The 19,933-nt window shown below is 40.9% G+C and overlaps 1 protein-coding gene and 1 pseudogene across 1 annotated transcript; both read right to left on the bottom strand.

Annotated features, from left to right (window-relative positions):
• Positions 1 to 2,973: 2,973 nt before the first annotated feature.
• On the bottom strand, positions 2,974 to 11,083 carry wdr55 (WD repeat domain 55). The gene is made up of 4 exons (XM_088348423.1): positions 10,513 to 11,083; positions 8,658 to 8,764; positions 7,218 to 7,487; positions 2,974 to 3,537 (listed from the first exon to the last, which is right to left on the bottom strand). Exons 1-4 carry the CDS (start codon positions 11,014 to 11,016, stop codon positions 3,201 to 3,203), a joined length of 1,218 nt encoding a protein of 405 aa, XP_088204549.1. The 5' UTR covers positions 11,017 to 11,083; the 3' UTR covers positions 2,974 to 3,200.
• A 1,113-nt stretch (positions 11,084 to 12,196) lies between these two features.
• Positions 12,197 to 12,287, bottom strand: LOC148357174 (U2 spliceosomal RNA; annotated as a pseudogene).
• Positions 12,288 to 19,933: the final 7,646 nt, after the last annotated feature.

Raw genomic sequence — 19,933 nt, 5'->3', positions numbered from 1 at the left:
TGTTCAAACCAAAAAAAATCAGGCCCTTTGAGGACAGCCATTACGCCACCTAATACCACGACTTGTTATCATCAAGTGATATTGGTCCTACTTTTAGGTTAATGAAACCGAATTGAACAATTTCCAGCCTAGCTTAATGTTGCGTACGTGTAAACCACGGGTCTCCAACCCCATGCCCGCGGGCACACTGAAGCACGCGGCGACATGATCACGTGCCTGCGGGCTAAAAATAGACCTCATCGCGAAAAATCAATGTCTAAAATGTGATTAATAATAATAATAATAATAATTTCCTTTGTATTGTCATTCTTTGTAACAATGTACACAGAACGAAATGTCGATACACCTGACCCGTTGTAGCGAGCCGATGCAGCCGCAGCCAACAGAGGGCGCCGCCATTTTACCAATGTTATAAGTCTTAGGTATGGCTCGGCCGAGGTGCGAACCAGCGACCTCCCAGTTGCATTGCGATTTTTTTTGCTTTAGAAATTGTATTTACGGTAATGACAGGTCTAAATTTAATGGAAGCTAGAGCTCTTTGTTGGTGATAGAAAGGAGTGGAGAGGTGTTGTGAAAGGATAGTGGGATTGTGGACGCGTTCTTAAGGATGGGCTGGGCACCCGTATGATGCGGCAGGGGTAAACCAGTGAAAGCTGTCGGGCCCTGCTGTTGAACAAAAGAGTGTGCTGTGTCACCCTGACCCGAGTGACATGGCCGCTTTCTGATGTCCCATTTCATCTGGAGGGACGAAAGCATGACCAACTTGGGTGCCGAGGTGCCTAACTTGTTTGGGTGTTTTGGCAATTGGGTTGGCCACGGTCCAAAAAATTTTGTGTGTTTTTTTTTGTGCTATTTATTTCCCTTCTATTTTTTTTCGTTATTGTATGTCTGTGTCTTGTTGTCGGTCTCCCCTCTTGAGAGATATGACCAGGGAAGGAAGGAAGGAAGGTAGGTAGGTAGGTAGGTAGATTTACGGTAATGTAAATTAAAAACAAAAGGTTTGAAAAATATATAATAACCTACAAAAAAGGTAGCAGAGTTCGATAAACTGATAACTCCGACGTGACACAGGGCAGAGGTGAGTGCCCTAAACAGTCGCAAAGGAGTCCAAATCGATTTCTACATATTTAACTATAAATGGCAGAAAGGGAGGGAAACGTACACTTCATGGTGAGGAACCCTTATTTTTATTAATGCGAACGAAAACTGTGTTTGTCTCATCTGCGGCGCGATTGTGGCTACGGCCAATCAGCTCAACGTGGAGCGCCACTTCAGCACTTGTCACAAAAGCTTCCGTACTACCGTAATGACCCGCCTAGCAGCGCACCACGAAAAGAAAAGGCCCGCGAGTTAACTGCAACTTAGGGCAACCGAAGCCTCTTTTAGAGCCACAGGATTTTTAATTAAAAGGAAGAAGACATTTTCAGACGAGGAGGTACTTAAAGAAGCAAACAAAGAAATGGCAATGTCGTTGGTGGCAACAGCTCAGTGCCATGGCAAAGACAAGGTTAAGATATTGAAAACTGTTAAAAATGGGTTACTACGTTTAAATGTATATTTTAACAGTTGCACATTTAGTGATTAGTAAAAATAAGATATTTCATTTTTATTTAACTTAAGTTTGTTTTTGTTCCTATATAATTTATAATTTGTACAACCATGGTGCAGATTTCTTGAAACTGAAGATAGTCTTGAAAAATTGAACGTTATTGCCTGCAAAATGTTGTCTTTTAGAGCATTTCTAATTGAAACAATTAGAAAGGTGAAGAATATTGCAAGTTGAAGTTTATCTGTTTCCTACCTTGTTGAATCATTCTGAATAATTATTATTACAAATCGTTTCTCAGATAAAATATCAATAAGATCTAAAATTAAATTAATGATTACTAAAATTAAAATTCTCGTTTCAGAAGTGCGTGATCAAGGTGCCCTTTGACTTGCTCCGTGCTCTTGAAGTTACTCTTGGCCTCAAAAAGATGGAGGCCCCAGGTGTAAACTATGTGTGTGGTCATCCTCCCACCAACAGCATGGTCAGTGACATTTATTTTGTTGAAGCACCATGTTCAGATTAGAGTCTATTACCGATAGTAACTGTAAAGGAATACACAGAACCTACTTCTAATTTATTTGTACATGGTTGTCAGCACTACCCAGTGGATAATTTTGAAGTTTAATGTGATGTTCATAAATGGGAAGTGACCTCCTGAACATTGTTGAATGAACCTAAATCACTAAGTGAAATGGGAAATACAAATAACCAGCCACTCCCGGTGCTCAGCACCCCCAAAGCTCTGAACCTAAAATTGCCCCTGGTGGAGAGCCTGCGCCATGAGAGGTTCTATTTGAGCTACCTGCTCATTTTGCTGTTTTCATTGACTAAACATCAGCAAGAGGAAGGAGATGTATCACCGGGTGGCATGCTGGGAGCATGGCAGCAGGCAGGAAAAAACATATATAGTAGGTAAACAACAGATTCCCAACAGGACATCAGCTGCTCTCTGCCCAGTCTGGAGGACATTGCCGGCTTGCGATACCGTAGCAAAAAATATTATAAAAGACTCTTCATGTCATAAACATGTTTTATGAGTAACACTTGGAATATGACAATATAACATTTTTAAAGATGTTTAGGAGTAACAAGGCAAGGTCAATTTTGATCCCACTTATGCATCCAAATGGTAATAATAGTGACGAGGTTCCGACGGTGGGCCATCGAACTTTGGAAAAGCAAAGACCTGTCTACAAGATGTCCCCAGTCACTGGTCTTTTAGGAGTCTCCTAATAGCCACTTTTGGAAAAGGCCTAGAAATATCCTTGGAAAGATGTGTAAAATACTAAAGTTAAGTTTTTAAGTTTGTGATCAACTTTGACCTGGCATATGGTAAGGCTTCATGCTATTGTCGCAGCTGTTTTCTAACTAAGATACCCACAGTATACCCATCTGCAGGCGTCTGATTGCAAAAGCAAATTCAGTAGAGATTAAAAACCCATTTATTTATGTGTTCCAACTTAGATTACTCAATATTAGTAGCACTTGCAGTGATTACTTTAGTTGGTGACAAAGCTTCAGTTAAAATTGTCCATATTCTCCAAACAGTTTACACCATCATTCATTCTTCAAGCCCAAAACCGCAAAATACTTAAAAATGTGTGAACGTGTGAATGCCACCAGTTTGTGGAGGAAAGGACAAAAGCATCAATTAATCGCTGTCGCTGTCATCATCACTGTCGTGAACTTGTTCTTCCTTTCCGTCTTCTCCTTTTTCCTGAGGCTCGTCGACAAGTCCTGAAAAGAAGTTGTTGTCTCTGTGAGCTTTTTTGGAAAGCGACTTAATGCGTCCATTTTTCTTCTTCCTCTTGCGATAATCGTTGACGGTGGTGGCAGCTAAAGAAGAAATGTCCCAGAATTTGATGAGCTGGTCATGGCCACAGCTCACCAGGAAGCGAGAGTCAGCACTTTTGGCCAGGTCCTCAACATGTTCGCCGATGTGCTGCCCCACACAGCCGATGACTCGGTTGGGGAAGATGTTGATGGCACTGACGGAGGGAAAAAGACACAAAAACGTTTAAGAAACACCATGCTCGTCGACATCAGCAGTGTTTTCCATACCATCGAGTCTCTGGTATATCACCAGGGTTTAGTAGGTCACCTCCAGTGTCTCAAACTTGTATTATTAAAGAATAAAATATTTTTAAATATATATAAACTCGAAGTTAAATTAAATAACCTTCAGAAATCTCATTATATATAAGATTGCAAAGGACATGTAAACGTTTTTGTCCTCTTACTAGCTTTTGGCTTAATTGGTTGATAAGCATACTTTTGTTTGCAGAGCAGAGGAATTGTGTGTGGGTGAGAGTGTGTGTGTGTGTGTGTGTGTGCGCGCGCCTGTTTTCCACAGCAGCACATTGATCAGAGGAACGGTGCAAGTGAGAAATTGCAATACAGAGGAAAGAAGTAGAAAAGGAAATTTAAAAAAAAAAAGAGCCAAATGCAGGAAAATGATCCTTATGTGGACTCGTTTTAATTGAATTAATGGCTCCAAAACATTGTGCATTGTCTATCACTGACCGAAGAATCTAGATCAGATCTTCAAATCTTAGCACTGTGTTCCTAAGCACCAATATTCAGAAAAGACTATTATATTTTGGTTTTTGAAACACACATTTTTATTCATATTTTTGCCTGTTTTCAGAGGTTCTGTGTCATTTAAGTCTACTTTGGTTAGAAGTTAAATAGTAAATATTTAAAAGTTTTTCTTTTAATAGCAGCACGATGCACCGGCATTGTCGAGCAGTAAAGATTGGGTTCGTATGCTTGGAGTGGTCGGGCCTAGTACAACTCTGTACATTTTCACGAAGATCGGTTCAGCTGTTTCGGATTAGTCACATACAAACACACGCACACCACCACATACACGAACACACAAATCAGGATTTATAGTAGTTTATATTGATCATTCATGTTTATTTTTTTGTATGTTATTTTTAATTTGAATCTCATCTTAGTTTACACATTTTATTTTTAAGGTGCATTTATATGTAATCTTTTATTTCATACAATACAGTATATACATTTTAAATACTAAGTTTAGTACCTTTTGTATTAAATATGGATTGCTACCAAAAAGAGAATTTTCCATGGTTTTCTACACCAGTAAACTACAGATTACGCATTTTCCATGAAAAATAAAAAATTAAAAAAAAAAATAATAAAAAAAAAATCTAGCAATGATCATTTTTTGTCAATAGAATGTTCCTTGATTATTTATGGTGAAATAGGTTTTAGTTCAGGGGATGGTGTCATAATAGTCTGTAGTTAGCAATAAGGGGCTATACAGTACACATAAACATAACTTAACATTGAATAGTTAATATTTTAATTTGTATTTTGTTGTGTAAGAAATCTGTTGCTTGACTTTAAAGTTGCTCAGTATAAAAAAGTTTGAAATTAGTTAAGAGTTCACTGTAGAGTGAAAAAGTCTAGTATATTTTAGTTGTATAATAAATGTTTATTTATTCATTTCATGCATAATGTTACATTATTCTTATTGGTAGAATGTCAGTTAAAGCAAGTTCCAGAACCTATGGCTCGCAAACCAAATATGGCTCAGGGATAAACAGGCATTTCAAAGTCAAGCGATTTTATTTCGATTTTGATACGTGCAAAGCCGAGGCAGCACTGAGGTAGCAATGGTCCAATATATATATAGAGCACATTTTAAATTACAGTTAGTCTGTCTTACCAACTAACCCTATTTTGGCAGTAGGTCGCTAAAAACTCCTTTAAATAGAAGTTCATTAAAGTCTATGTGTTGTACTGTAAATATACTTAATGATGAAAACCCACTGATTAAAATATATACCGTATTTTCCGCACTATAAGGCGCATCTAAAAGTTTTAATTTTTTTCAAAAGCTGACCATGCGCCTTATAACAAAGTGCGCCTTATATATGGCTCAATATTAAATTCGCAAGGTCTCGCAACTTACTCAACAGCCGCCGACTCTATTTTACCCTGAACGTGGAGTAGTCCGCGGTGTATGCTGGGATTTATATACCGAAGTTTCATTGGCTAACCAATGTGTCAATCATCATTTGAATCGATCACTATTGGCTGAAGTTATTCGGAGCCTCGGATAGGCTAGATGGCCAAAACAAACCCTGCAATTGGCCGAGTTTGCTAAAGTACACCATAAAGAAACATGTTTTATTAGTCTGTATTTGTAAATATTCTACTCTCCTGGATTTACTTCACTCACGGTTGTAAGACCATGATTGCGTATCATTATTGAACGTGAGAACTTAGGTGAGTTATGCGGCTTTATATTTTCCCGGTATCTTGTTTTAGAACGATCTTGATGTTGCTGTGATGAGTTGAGTGAATTAAACTCAATTCCAAGTGTTTATTGTCATATGCACAGTAAAGTTGTGAGCGAAAAAGAAAATAGAAACATAGAAATGTTTGGCATTTCTTGAATTCCAAGACTTTAACCTTCCGAACGATATTTGAAATGACACATTTAAGTGACATCGTACGGACACCGCATCCGCACGTGTCTACGACACGTATTTGCTTCTTTGCAAGCTTTGGGAATGTTAAGGGGGTAATCAGTTTGACTGAATCATCTGACTGTTTTGTCGACGTTCCCATTGTAGCGCCTTATAATCCGGTGCGCCTTATCTATGGAAGATATAGGACCAAAATCTATTTTTTTGGGGGTGCGGCCTATAACCCGGTGCGCCATATAGTGCGGAAAATACGGTAAATAAAAATGCCAGCAAACCAATCAGAGCAATTTGATTAGTGGTTGGATCTCTGCACACAGCGCAAGGCACTCTCTTCTCTCTCTCGTTCGGTAGTCTGCATCAAAAGTAAATAAGACGATATCATTATCGTTCTCAGTATTTTGTGACATTTTTAAAAACGAACTTTCCTTGCATCTTGTTTTGAAGCCACGACATTGGACAAAAATGGCGGTCAAAATGAGCCTCAACAGTCTTAAGTAACTGAAAGCGGGAGACAAATTTTAAGGAGTATATTTGTATGGGACTCTGGCATTTTTCTCTCTTCATATATTTTACCAAATCATCAGATGACAGTGAAATGAAATGTGCTGATGAATTAGATTTGTCACGAGAGTGAATTTGGCGGTTTGGTTGAGTTTTGTCTTAAAATATAGTGTCTCTCTCAAATAAGAAATCAAACTATTTTTGATTTTATGGCTCTGTTGGTCAAAAAAGTTCCCGACCCCTGGGTTAAATGCCCCAAGGCGCACCCCTAGACTATCTACCCACCGGGTTGCCACAAAATTCTATGGTAAACAATGATTAGGGTCCATCATATACCGGTTTCATTCGTGTATAACACGCACCCCTATTTTTTTTTTTATTATTAAAACTCAATGTAAAACTTTGTTTGGCTTTTTTTCATCTTACTTTTGTTCTCACAGTTTTTCTTTCTTTTTCACTCTTTGTGCTTTCCTCAGACCCTTTCTCTTTATTAAGCTCTCTCTCTCTCTCTCTCTCTCTCTCTCTCATTGCCACAGAAATAAAACGAGTTTGACACCCCTGACCTAGAAGTGAGTCCACTTCTTTTACATGCTCAGAAATATCTGGCGACCAAATAAAATCATCCAACGGACTGGCTTTACCCCACAAGCCGTATGTTTGACATGACTGCAGTAACAGTAATTTGATAACCGTCTTCAACTGACCGGATATAGCCGTCGCTAGAAGCTGCACATAGCACATTGTCGTTGACTGGGGTCATGCAGTCCACGGACTCGGTTTGGAGGGCGAAGCGATCGCTGGTGGCGCCGAAGCCGTTCCAGTTGAAGATGTAGAGCGTGCCGTGGCTGGAGCCGCACACCACTTTCTTGCCCCGTTTCATCAGCGCCAGCGAAGTCAGATCGCTGCTTTGGTACTCTGACAGTAAGTCGAAGCGCCGCCTCTTGAGGTCGAAGACGCCCATGGTGCCGTCGCCACTGAACGCATGACACATGGTTCAGCGTGAGCCTATAGACTTGCGAAGACCTGATGCCAACAGTGTACGACGCCACAGGTGAACTGCGTTCTGCTTTACTTTTTGGAGGAAAACGGCACGGTACCAATGGCAAAAAAAAACATGTTTGATCATTTTGAAGCTCGCTCACCATATTTTTCCAAGTGTGCGGGGTTGCGAGGAAAACTGACTTGACGCATGCGCTCTAAATACAAACACCAATATAGGGCTGCAACAACTAATAAATAAAATTGTTTAAAATCAAGTATAACCCCTTTAATTACCATGAGGGTGCCAGCGCACCCTTATGACAAGTCCTAATTAAATTAGCGGATCCCCGCGACCTGGGCTCAAAGAGAAAATTTAAATGGTTCTTGTGAGAAAAGAAGACGGATTTTTGATAAAACCCTCGATTTCAGTGAAATTATGTCAAATATAGTTCTCTAAAACAGCCACAAGGTGGTAGCAACTTCCCCCAATGGATTAACTCTCAGGTATTGTTAGTGGAGGGTTAGATGAAGGAACACTGTTTGTCTGGAGCAGATGGATCTCAACATTTTTAGTTTTCATCTTCTTGATATTTTTCCATTTTTTTTGCACATTATTATAATTATCTCAATGTACTTACCTTTCCATTAGTTACCTCCTTTCAAGACTAATATATACCTATCATTTAGGATGGACACTGCTGACACCATCCTCCCCTGTACTGGAGGATTCAGGTTCAGAATTGGCGCCAAAGATCCAGTCAAATATGTGGACACAGAGAGCAAGACTCAAAAAACAATTTTGTATATATTTATAACATTTTAACCCTTGGGGTTTTTTAATGGAGGTGCGACGCTACTTCGCGGGTTTTCACTTTTCACGGGTGGTTCTGGTGTCCACTAACCGCTATGAACAACGAATTACTGTGTTGGTAATTGCTATAAAAATATGGTAGTCGCTATTTTAAATGGTGTTTTGATCCGAAAATACCCGACGTGAACAACTTGGAGGAGAAAGAAAAACCGCGCTGCTCAAAGCCGTGCCAGATGTGCGAGGGCATGCCGCCAATGGAATTCTGCAGCCAGACGCATTGACACCAAATTCCCCATTTGGTAGGCGCCAGGTGTGCGTGGGGCTTTTTGCCCGCAATCATTTAGGACCTCACCTGGCAGTAAGAAGGATCCTTTTGGCTTGGTCCACAGCTATATCGCTGATATAGTCATCGTGGTGCTTCAAGTCCATGAAGGCTGAACCTTTCCTCATGTCCCACACCTTTGGATAAAAAGTCGTCCGTCAACGATGTGTCAGAAACAAGGGTCTGGCAGACTTTAGAAAAGATAGCAACCAGTAAGTTGATCGTCACGTGTGAATAGACCCTGTCATTTGTAAACATTGTGACGTATCCAGCGGGCAGGGCTTAACATGGAGGCAAAAGAGTACCGTATTTTCACGACCATAAGGCGCACATAAAATGTTCAGATTTTCTTCAGATTGTGAGGCTTCTTTGAGTGTCATGTAAAGCAACGGACGTAGCTGAGAATACCATGAGGCTGTATAGGAAGTGGAGCGTCAGTGCTAAAGGTGTGGGCGTGTATATAAGGCTAAGTTCACACTAAAGATCGACCGATATGGGGTTTTCAGTGCCGATACTAATAATTAGTATTAAGAGGAGGCTGATTACAGATTAATTTGTAACAAATTAGAACTTCAACACAACATTATTAATATTTTTCTTTCACTAGTAATTGTGTTGGTTTACACGGGGAAATCCAATAAAACCTCGGTCTAATTGTGCCCTTATTTGCGAGAGCTCTAACTTTCATCCCAGTTTGTGTCTGCAGACAGTGCAAAGTGGGGACTTCTGGCTTTAGAGGCTCCTCCCATTTTTTTATCCAATCAAAGGACGCGGGGAAGAAAAATCTGCTATATCAGCTTCATAATATAGCAAATCCGATATCCATCATATCCGTATTACCTTGTAAGACCCGGAAAAACGGAATGCGGTTAACGCAGCAGAGGGTGTGTTTGAGTTTCACACTGTTAAACAACATAACAGATCAGCTCTACAGCAAAATATGATGGGCAGACAAGGAAGATGAAGAATAGCAAGACGAATAAAACAGGGATGAGGAAGAAAAATAAAGACTGACTCCGATTTTTGTTTGTTAAAGCTGGATATTCTACAGTTTTATCTAAAACATTATTTCACATTATTTTTACAGTAAAAATTCAAAAGACAGCTATTTTGTCCAAGGTTGATTTGCTAATACAGAGGAGGCAATATTGTTTATCGGCATTTCATTCCAGTTTTTAAACGTTATTGTTTTATTATTTTAGGAATAATAGTCTGTTGAAAAACTTCTGAGAATTTGAATTTGTGTCTTTGGTTATGTAGCTATTATTTTGTTATAAAACTGGATTTTCAATACATATGGAAGACGCAGACTAAATATTTGAATGTGATAAGGCATCTTTGAGAGAAGTTAAAGTATACTGTAAGTATTCTGAGGCCGGGCCAAGTGTCCTCTTCTTTGGTAATCAAAATATGGTCACTCTATTCCAACCAGAGGGCAGCACGGCGGGGCAGTGGTTAGCGCGTGTGCGGCAGTTATGAGGTCATGAGATCAAACCTCCTGTGTGGAGTTTGCATGTTCTCCCCGCGCTTGCGTGGGTTTCCTCAGGGCACTCCGGTTTCCTCCCACATTCCAAAAACATGCATGTCTGGTTAATTGGCCAGTCCAAATTGTCCCTAGGTGTGAATGAGTGAGCGAATTGTCTGTCCCCATGTGCCTTGCGACTGGCTAGCAACCAGTTCAGGGTTTCCCCTGCCCACGGTCCGAAGATAGCTGGGATGGGCTCCAGCACCCCCGCGACCCTACTGAGGATAAGCGGTACAGATAATGGATGGATGGATATTCTAACCAGCGCTGCGCAAGTGCAGGCACTCCTTTGCCCCCAGCTTCGGTTGTGACGTCACGTTGGACGTTGCCTATGAAAAGGTCTCTGGAAGCAGAACTAACCTTCAGTGTGCCTGCATCGTCCCCTGTGGCAATTATATTAGCGTCGACCAGTAGCAAACTGTTGATGGGTGCATCGTGCGCTCCACGGATCCTCGTCACCAACCTTCCTTGCTCCACATCCAGCACATGGACAGCTTTGTCCCTGGAGACGCTGTAAAGTTTCTCACCGTCCTCGGAGAAGCGCACCTGGCGGCAGGACTTAAGATGGTGCCCTGAGGACCAAAGCTCATGGTTCTCTCCAGCCGTGCACGAGTAGGAGAAAGCATACAAGTCGCCATCCAAGTCCCCGCAAACCAGCACGTCTCGATTAGGGTGGACCGCTACCGTGTTGGCGACCGCTTCGAGCTGGAGGTCCTCTGGGGTGTCGAGGACCCTCGGCTCGGCGGGGTCATCATCGTCGTCCGAGGTCGACGCTTCTGTCCCGCAGAGTGAACTTGTACCATCGTCTTTCCCATTTAAGAGCGACATTTCAGGCGCCTCGACGTGTTGCGCGGCGGCTGCCATGTTGTCTTCCAATGTGCGCCCCCTTTCTTCTTTTTGGGTTTGGTTTGTGGCGTGACTGCCACCTGCTGTTGTGGAGTATGAATGTTCTACTTCGTCGTCTTTTTCTTTTTCTTCTTCTCAAGGTTTAATGGCGGTTGGCATCCATCGCTTTAGTACATTACCGTCCCCTATCACCAAATACCCGTCACCTCTTCCATCCCTCAAAGCCTATGAAAAAGCCCCGTGGAAAAGTACCCCCAGTTGAGACCCACTGTGCAAACTTCCAATTCTTCTCTTTGAGCACTGTAAACCTGGCAACCATTATTACATAGTCCACAGATTCTTCTCTTTGACACTCCTCACACAACCCCGTGCCATGTTTCACCATCAATTTCAAAGTTTTGTTCAAGGCAGTGTGTCCAATCCTCAAATGTGACAACACTGCCTCAGCCATCCTGCATTCACCAACGACCCTTGCCGTCCTAACAACATACCTGTTAACCTCCACGGCTCCATGCCCTTACAAACTATCGTATTTTCCCTTACAAATTACAAAATAATCTTATACCATATTTTTTTACAAACGTGTTTATTTATATAGTTTAACATGTTATATTGTACATGTGTTTTGTTATATCATGTATATTGTTAATTAATATTTTGTTGTTATTTATTTGTTGTTGCACTATAAAGTCAGTATTTTAAATTGACATATTGTTGTGTCATGCAAGGATTTACGTTGTTTGACTTTAAAGTTGTTTAGTATTAAAAAGGTTCGATGTTTAAATGAGTTAAATGTTCACTGGAGAGTGAAAAAAGCAAGGCTATTATAATTAAGTTGAATAATATATATATTTTTACATCATTCATAATATACTAATCTAAAGAGAATAATACTGAAACGACTCCTTCTTTTACTTGTTTATTTTTCTTTAATTTTTTTTCATTTTTTCCTCTTTTGTCCCCTCTGGATTTTTACTTATTTTTTGAAACATTTTTCCATTTTGTTCATAATCTTCTTTTTTCTTTTGTGGGGTGGATTTTGTAAGGTTTATTTTTCGATGTTCTTTATCAATTATCCATTATCCGTTATTGGTTAAATCATAATATACTAAAAAGCCAAGGTGCCGGGACACTTGCTCTCAGCCAAGAGGCCGAGTCAAGGTCCTAGTCACAGAGCCATGCAGCGATCAGTGCGAATGCACCGTTCCCGGAGGTACTGCAATACCGGGCCGATGCGTGGAGTGGACAGAGCAAGCTCTTATTCCATCTCCGGATTGCAAAAATACAATAGTCAATTGCGACACATGCCGACACAGTCTGTAACCCTCATTCTTTTTGGTTTTTTGGTTTGAACAACTTTATTGACACTATTAACAGCAAATAAACAATGTGAGGTTTGAACAATTTTTCTCGATAATTTTAGCAGCAATTAAGCATATTCACAATTTCGTTATATCTGACAATATGACATTCTAACAATTTTTTCAACATTTTTAACAGCAATTAATGGTTTGAACAAATTCATTGACACTAATAACAGAAAACAATCTTGTCAATCTCAACAGCAATCAAGCACTTTCACAAGATTATATTTCAATATGACGTTTAACAGCAAACACAAAATAAGGTTTGAACAACCCTTCTCTAAAATCTTAATAGCAATCAAGCGTATTCACAATTTCGTTGTATAACATCTTTTTTAGTGTCAATATATTCGTCCAGGCCAAAGTCGATTGTTTTTGTTCTGAACAAATCCACCGACACCAACAGCAGCAAAACAAATACGACAATCTCAACAGCCACCAAGCACACCCACAACCCTGCTCCTTCTGACAATATGGCATGACGATATGACATTTTAACACTTTTTTCTGACATTTTCAACATCAATCAAACAACTTCAGAGTTATTATCTTTTAATAGTAGTTAACCAAAGTGTAAAGGGCAAAACTATTGTGCAAGGGCATAGCTCTGTCATCCCACCCTCCCAAGCAGCATCCTCCAGTCCTCTTTGCGGTCCTCTCCCTTCTTACTTCTACTTTCCACAACCCAGGCCGTTGCTGCAGGGACCCCCACAGTGTAGCCCCGGTTCCCCACTCCGGGTGGGTGCAGACGATTCTTCTTTATGGCTGCGTCCTAGGCCCGCCGCTCACAGATTGTATGGTATCTACAGCCATTTGGAGCACAGCCACTGGGGGGATCTGTCTGCACCTCCATACCAGCAGGTTTCTAGAGGTCCAGATGGCGTCCTTGATGGCGGCGAGAGTGAGCCAATCCCTGGCAAAGTCGTTCCGAGACCTGCTCGAGCGACTCACCCCGTAAAGCACGTACTGTGCATCAGGGACCTCCCCTGCTGGCAATTCCGGGAATTTTCCTAGTTGGTCGGCCATTGTCCACAAGTCCTCGGCAGCGCTGCACTCACAAAAAAGGTGCCTCACCGACTCCTGGGCGCCACAGCCAGGTCGAGGGCATGTCGAAGTCGCTGACATTCCTCGGTGGTGCATTACGGCTCTGACTGGGAGAACCTCATGAGCCACCATCCATGACAAGTCTCGTAGTCTGTTTGGGAGGGCAGGATGATTCACGTTGTGCCAAACCGTTGTAGGTTCGCCAAACGCAAGCCCCCGCACAGGACTTACTGTTGCTCGCTCTTGCACAATAGCAATAAGGGCCCTGTGGTTTTGCAAAGTGTAACTTTCCTGTGTTTCCAAATCAAACTTCCTTAAAAAATCCCGAATAAAGAGATGTGTTGGTGGCAAGTTAAATGAAACTGGAATCAAACGATTGTTTGGTACAAGCTTTAGCTTCCGCAAATATGAGCCCATCCAGAACCGGGTCATCGCTTGACTTTTCGGGTTGTTGGGTGGGCCCACAGCGTTCTGGAAGTGGAGAGAGACATATTTGCTTCCCAGGAAAAGCTGTAGATCAGGCACTCCTTTCCCCCCTTTTTCCTTTTTCTTTTTCATTGTATCTCTTTTTATCCTTTCCCACTTTGAGCCCCAGACAAAGCGAAAGATGGCTCGGTCCAGTTGTAACAGCACGTTTCTTTTGGGCACAAAAACTAAACTGATTGATAAAAGCAGTGGGAGGATGATCGCTTTGATGATTAGGACCTTCCCCTCTATTGTCAGTTTTCTTAGTGACCAAAAAAAAAGTCTTTGCTTAACTTTCCTTGTCACGTCATCCCAGTTGGTCTCGCCTCCTCCATCTGCATTGAATTTTATCCCTAGGATTTTCTGTTCTGTCTTTAACACTGTCAGTGGCAGTCCTGCCTTTTCTGTCTCTTTCCACGTTCCATAAAACTTCACTTGTGACTTTTCTCTATTTAGCCTTGACCCAGACGCCTTCCCAAACAGGTCAGTCAAGTGAAGGGCTCTTCCAACAGATGCGCGGTCAGTACATAAAATATTGAAATCATCCATGTACAAAACACACTTGGTAATTTGTCCCCCACTTCCTGGGATATTGATCCCTTCGACAAATCTATCTTTTCTTAACATTTGTGCCAAAGGTTCTATGCAAAGAACATAGAGAAGTGGAGACATAGGGCAACCTTGACGCACACCGCAGTTGATCTCGATTGCTTCTGATAAATTCCCGTTAATCATGAATTTGCTGTAAATGTCTCGGTATAGCAGCCCCACCCACTTGATGTATTTTTGGGGAAAACCACATTTTTCTAATACCCTGAAGAGGTATTGGTGTGAGACTCAATCAAAGGCTTTTTCAAAGTCTAGGTTTAGGACCGCTAGTCGCATGTTTCTGTCTCTCGCATAACAAATGGTGTCACGGATCAGCATGAGACTGTCGCTGATCTTCCTTCCCACGATGGCACAGGTTTGGTCCGGATCAACCAAGTCTCCCAAGACTACAGACATTCGTGTTGCTAGAAGCTTGCTGAAAATTTTACAGTCCACGTTTAAAAGCGTTATTGGTCGCCAGTTTTTTAAATCAATTTTGTCTCCTTTTTTGTGCAATAGAGTAACTATCCCTATTCTGAAACTGTCTGGCATGTTGTCTCGACTGGAAAATTCGTTAAAAACAGTAATCAGATCTGGTGCTAAAATATCCCAAAAAGTCCGGTAAAATTCGAGGTTGAGCCCGTCCTCCCCGGGTGATTTGCCTTTTTTCATAGTCTTTATGCAATCATTCAGTTGGTCTTGGGTAAAGTCCGATGTTAAAAAGGGGTCTTGACGCACTGATCTTGAAATATGATCTAATACATGCCCCATTTCATTCTCATGTGTTTCTTTCTTTTCATATAATTTTTTGTAGTAGTCTTCGATTAATTTGTTTATTTCACTACTTTCCTTTGTTATTTGCCCGTTTTCGTTTTGAAGTTTAAAAAACCCCTCACTTTTGCTCATAATTTTTTTAAAAAAGTAGCGTGTACATTTTTCCCCTTCTTCTATTTCTCTTTCTCTGCTTCTTATTATGATGCCTTTGCTCTTTATTTCCGCCAAAGCGTTTAGTTCTTGTTTGGTCTCTTTGATTTCATCATTAAAGTCCATCCCCTTTTCTGTAAGGATGAAATAGCGTTGAAGTCTTCTTTGTAGTCCCGACATGCGTTTCATCTCTTTAAGTTTCTTGTTTTTTCCTGCATTTTTAAAAAAGGTCTGTGTTCGTTTCTTTGTCATTTCCCACCATTGTGCTCGTGAATCAAACGAGTCTTGAAGGGTCTGCCAGTCTTTGTACAGCTCCCTGTATTGTGCGGCTAGAGCCTCATCCTCTAGCAGGGAGCAGTTTAACTTCCACAGACCCTTCCCAACAGTCATACCTGAAGGAAATGAGAGAGAGCAGGACAGCAGCAAGTGATCCGAAAAAAAAAACAGGAATTAATCTTGCATCACTCAATGCCAAACCCCTCGTAAATATGTAGTCTATTCGAGAGGCTCTGGCATTGTCACTACTGAACCAGGTGAAGCCCTCCTCTCCTGGATGTATGGATTTGAAACAGTCTACCAGTTTAAATGTCCGACACATGTCTTGTAATAAAGTTGATGTTTTATCTACTTTAAACTCCTCATCGGTCCTCTTTCTATCCTTCCTACTTAGGATGCAATTAAAATCTCCTCCCACGATTAGTGGTTGATGGCCAAGCATATCCGACTGGATGTCCTCTAAGAGTTCGTACCTGAGTTGTCTGTCGGTATGGCCGTATATGTTAATGAGGTTAAAATCATTCCCTATATAAGAAAGTCTTGCTAAGATTGCGCGTCCGTCTCATCACAGTACTCCCCTTTATGATGAGTTGAGGGTTGTTTATCAAAATGGCTACCCCATCGTTACGGTTTTCATTCGAGCCACTCCATAATGACGGATATGGCCAAATCTCTTCCCACTGTTTGTAATTTTTTAGAAAGGGGATGCAACATTCTTGTAGTAAAAACACATCCGTTCTGATAGTTTTTAAGAACGATAAAACGCTGTGAGCCTTAACCTTTGATCTCACACTTCTCACATTGATAGTAGAGAATGTAATGTTCATAATTGTTGTTAAAGTATTCAAACTACTTGGACAAAACTGGGGGATCCGAGTCCATTCTTTGGTGATCATCGAGGGTGTCACCTGTGTCAGACACATCACTTAAGAGCAGTACCTCATTTGGAGACTCACCGGGGAAAACTTTGAAATCCTCTGACTCTCTGTCTGTGGTTCCAGGTCTTCCCCTTTTTTCTGGGTTAGGGGGTGAGCCAGAGGACCTATCAAGGGGTCTCTTACTTCCCTGCCCACAAAGGGTCGGATTTTTTCCCTCCCCGACTTCCTCCGTCTCAACTTCATACAGTTCCCTTGTGGGTTTTTTCATCGGCAATCGGCTTTCTTCTAAATCTCTTCTCTTTGTTTCCGGTGTTTTCACCACCCCCAATTTTGTCTTACTTTTACCCCTCTTTCCAGTGCCCGTAGGGTTTTTTGGGGAGTCGTTCGCCTTTTCGATTTGTTTGTCTTTTTCAAATCCCGGTAGTGGCATAGCAAACAATTTTGTTATTTTGGACTCTCTTCCAGGCCCTTCCTGATTAATATGTGTTTTTGGAGTGACAGTTGCCTTTTCTATTTCAGGTATTTGATGAAAAATCAAATTAGAATTTTCAGTTCCTTCCTGACTCAAATTTGATTCTTTGTTCTCTCCTCCAGAGGTTTGGTATGTGTTTGTCTTGCTGTCGGTCACCCCTCTTGAGGAATACAGTAGGCTGAATGGAGGTAGGCAGAATGTGGTGAGTGCTCACTCACCATTAAAGTGCAAAGGTAGAATCTCAACTCACTGAATTACTTTTTAAATGGATCAATTGCAGATGTCTTGATCCCTTGCAAAGATTGTGTAGCTAGATTTTTTTTAGGAAATTGTTGGGATATTTATAATTGGCCGTGCGCGTGCGAAGGGAATTCCCTTCGGCAGAGTCCTGCCATGGCCGGGCATTATGCCGGCGGGCGGAGACATAATTGCGTACGATTCTTATTCAAAGATGTAGGAATGTCAAGACTTGATTTTATAAACAAGTTTCTTGATAAAATTCTGAAGTTTAAAATGGAGGACTTACATTGCTTCATAAACTTGCCTTCTGGCAAAGGCTTTGATGTAAGTTTTGTAACAGCGGCTCTTTATCAAGAGTTTTGGAATCGTTTTGAGGGGGTGAGGCCCCAGTTTTCTGGATTTACAGTGGAGAAGCTGTCTGATAATGCTAACAAGATAGTTATTGTCAGGATGTTTAATGAAATGGTGAATGCTGAAGACATCTGTTATTTGTTGAGTAGATATTGCTCGATAAAAGGCCAGGCTATGAAGGTGAGGGATGAGAAAAACGTTTGGAATTGTGCCTGGAGGATACCCATCCAGCAATGGCAAGATCCTCAGGGCTTTCAGGGACTGAAACAACTCCCGTCGACTATATTCCTGGGGGAAAACCGTGGCTTTATCCACTATCAAGGACAACCGAAACTCTGTCGTAAATGTGGTGAGCATGGGCATCTGGCTGAGGTATGTGATCGAATTTTTTGTGGAAAGTGCAGGACAATTGGACATTCCTTTGAGGAATGCACCAATAGCAGAAAATGCAATCTCTGTGGAGAAACGAACCATCTCTATAGAAACTGCCCGAAATCGTTTGCTAACAAGTTGAAAGCTAGGAAGGCAGTTAACAAAGACAACAAAGGCAATGAAATGATGTCAGACAACATAGATAATGAAATTAATATATGTAACAAAGACAATGAAATGAAAAAAGACAACAAAAACAATGAAATGAATACAGTTATGGAAATACAAAATGAAAATGAACAAGAAATGAATAAAGTTATGGAAATACCCAATGAAGATGAACAGGAAATGAATAAAATTATGGAAATACCCAATGAAGATGAACAAGAAATGCACGAAGAAAATGAACAAGACAAACAAATTGAAAATACACCCCAAACCTCTGGCAGAGAAGTTTGAATTTCACAATTGCGGCATGGCTTCATTTAACAGCTCGGATGACAGATGACAGGCAAAAAGTGCAAGATGAGTCAAATGAATCATAACAGTAGTGAGAGGGAAACTAGATCGCTGACATGAATGATTCTAAATGATGAGTCAAACAAGTACGTATTAACCCTTGTGGCGTGCAGGTACCAATTATGTACATTTTCATGCTTTCGTATTTTCAATCAAAGAGAAAGTGTTGAAATGTAAGATTTCCCACAGGTTGTGAGAACATGTAGATAAATTGCATTGTGCTGTGATTTATATGTTATTGCATTTTGGAGCCCCCCAAATAGTATTCGAGATGTGTCGGCATGTGTTGGTGGCTAGGACCTTGACTCAGCCACTTGGCTGAGAGCAAGTGTCTCGGCTCCTTGGCTTTGTAGCGTATTATGATTTGGCCGATAACGGATAATGGATAATTGATAAAGAATATAGAACAATAAACCTTACAAAATCCACCCCACAAAAGAAAAAAGAAGATTATCTCATGATCTCAGAACTGTGCCGCACACGCGCTAACCACTGCTTCGCCGTGCTACCCTTATTGCAATTAATTGATTTATTTGCATAAATTCTGTTAATTGTTCATAATTGTGAGTTTTTGGCCAAATATGTTTGTATGTGTATATAAGTAATACAGTAAATTCTCTTATCACGACCATTTTTATGAATCTTTATTGTTCTAAGGTGGTTTAATGAAAACAAAGAACTTAAAACATATAAGTGTGTAGATAGGTCTGATGGCACTCAACAGTTGAGGGTTGGAAGTAAAAAATATTCATAAAAAGCTGAGTTATCACACTTCAAGTTCACGTCCCAATAATGTGTGTTGACATACTGTACATTGTGTTTTTTGGGGAAACTGCTATTGTAAAAAAATTGCATGTATCGAAAACAAAAATGTCACCACTTCATGACTAATACAAAGCTCTAATTGTGCCACATAAAATATCCACCTAAAAATTTGATGTATATACAGTTCAGTTAGTTTATATTACAGTCACGTTTAGGATATGTACTGTCCTATGGGGGCAGGGGGAGCAATAAATAAATGAAAAAACGACATGCGTATGGATATGTTTGAGGCCACTGAAAGTTTTGAGGGGTTGGAAATAAAAAAATATTATTAATTCAAGTTCACGTCCCAATGATGTATACTGGCACACGGTATATACTGTATATACATGAAAGTTGAATAAACAGAGTCAGGTCAAACGTCAAGTCCTGCCTAAACTACTGACAGTGGCAGTGTGCTGCACGTGAGATTTATTTGCAACCTGGAGACCGAGGGATAATGGGGCTGCTGCTCCTTCTGTGGGGGCTGACACACACACAAGAGTCTACGTTAGTGTCTGTTGGGTGGGTGTTTGGCCCCCTGAACTACTAGGGTTGTTAGGGCACCATTTCCTGTGGTGTGTCTTGGGCAAGTACAACCCGGTGGCCCCATCCCTCTCCAGGATAACGTATGTCTC

The sequence above is a fragment of the Urocampus carinirostris genome, chromosome 11 (genome assembly GCF_059441175.1).
Source record: "Urocampus carinirostris isolate Australia breed hairy pipefish chromosome 11, RoL_Ucar_1.0, whole genome shotgun sequence".
NCBI lineage: Eukaryota > Metazoa > Chordata > Actinopteri > Syngnathiformes > Syngnathidae > Urocampus > Urocampus carinirostris.
This window is presented reverse-complemented; position numbering and strand designations above follow the sequence as displayed.

Bases quoted from the DNA above. Each gene is read 5' to 3' on its own strand.
- wdr55 (XM_088348423.1), bottom strand. From the start codon at position 11,016: ATGGCAGCCGCCGCGCAACACGTCGAGGCGCCTGAAATGTCGCTCTTA. The intron at 8,765-10,512 runs GTTAGTTCTGCT...TTTTATCCAAAG, and splicing joins ACGATGCAGGCACACTGAAG to GTGTGGGACATGAGGAAAGG. The intron at 3,538-7,217 runs GTCAGTTGAAGA...TCCCTCCGTCAG, and splicing joins TCTAGCGACGGCTATATCCG to TGCCATCAACATCTTCCCCA.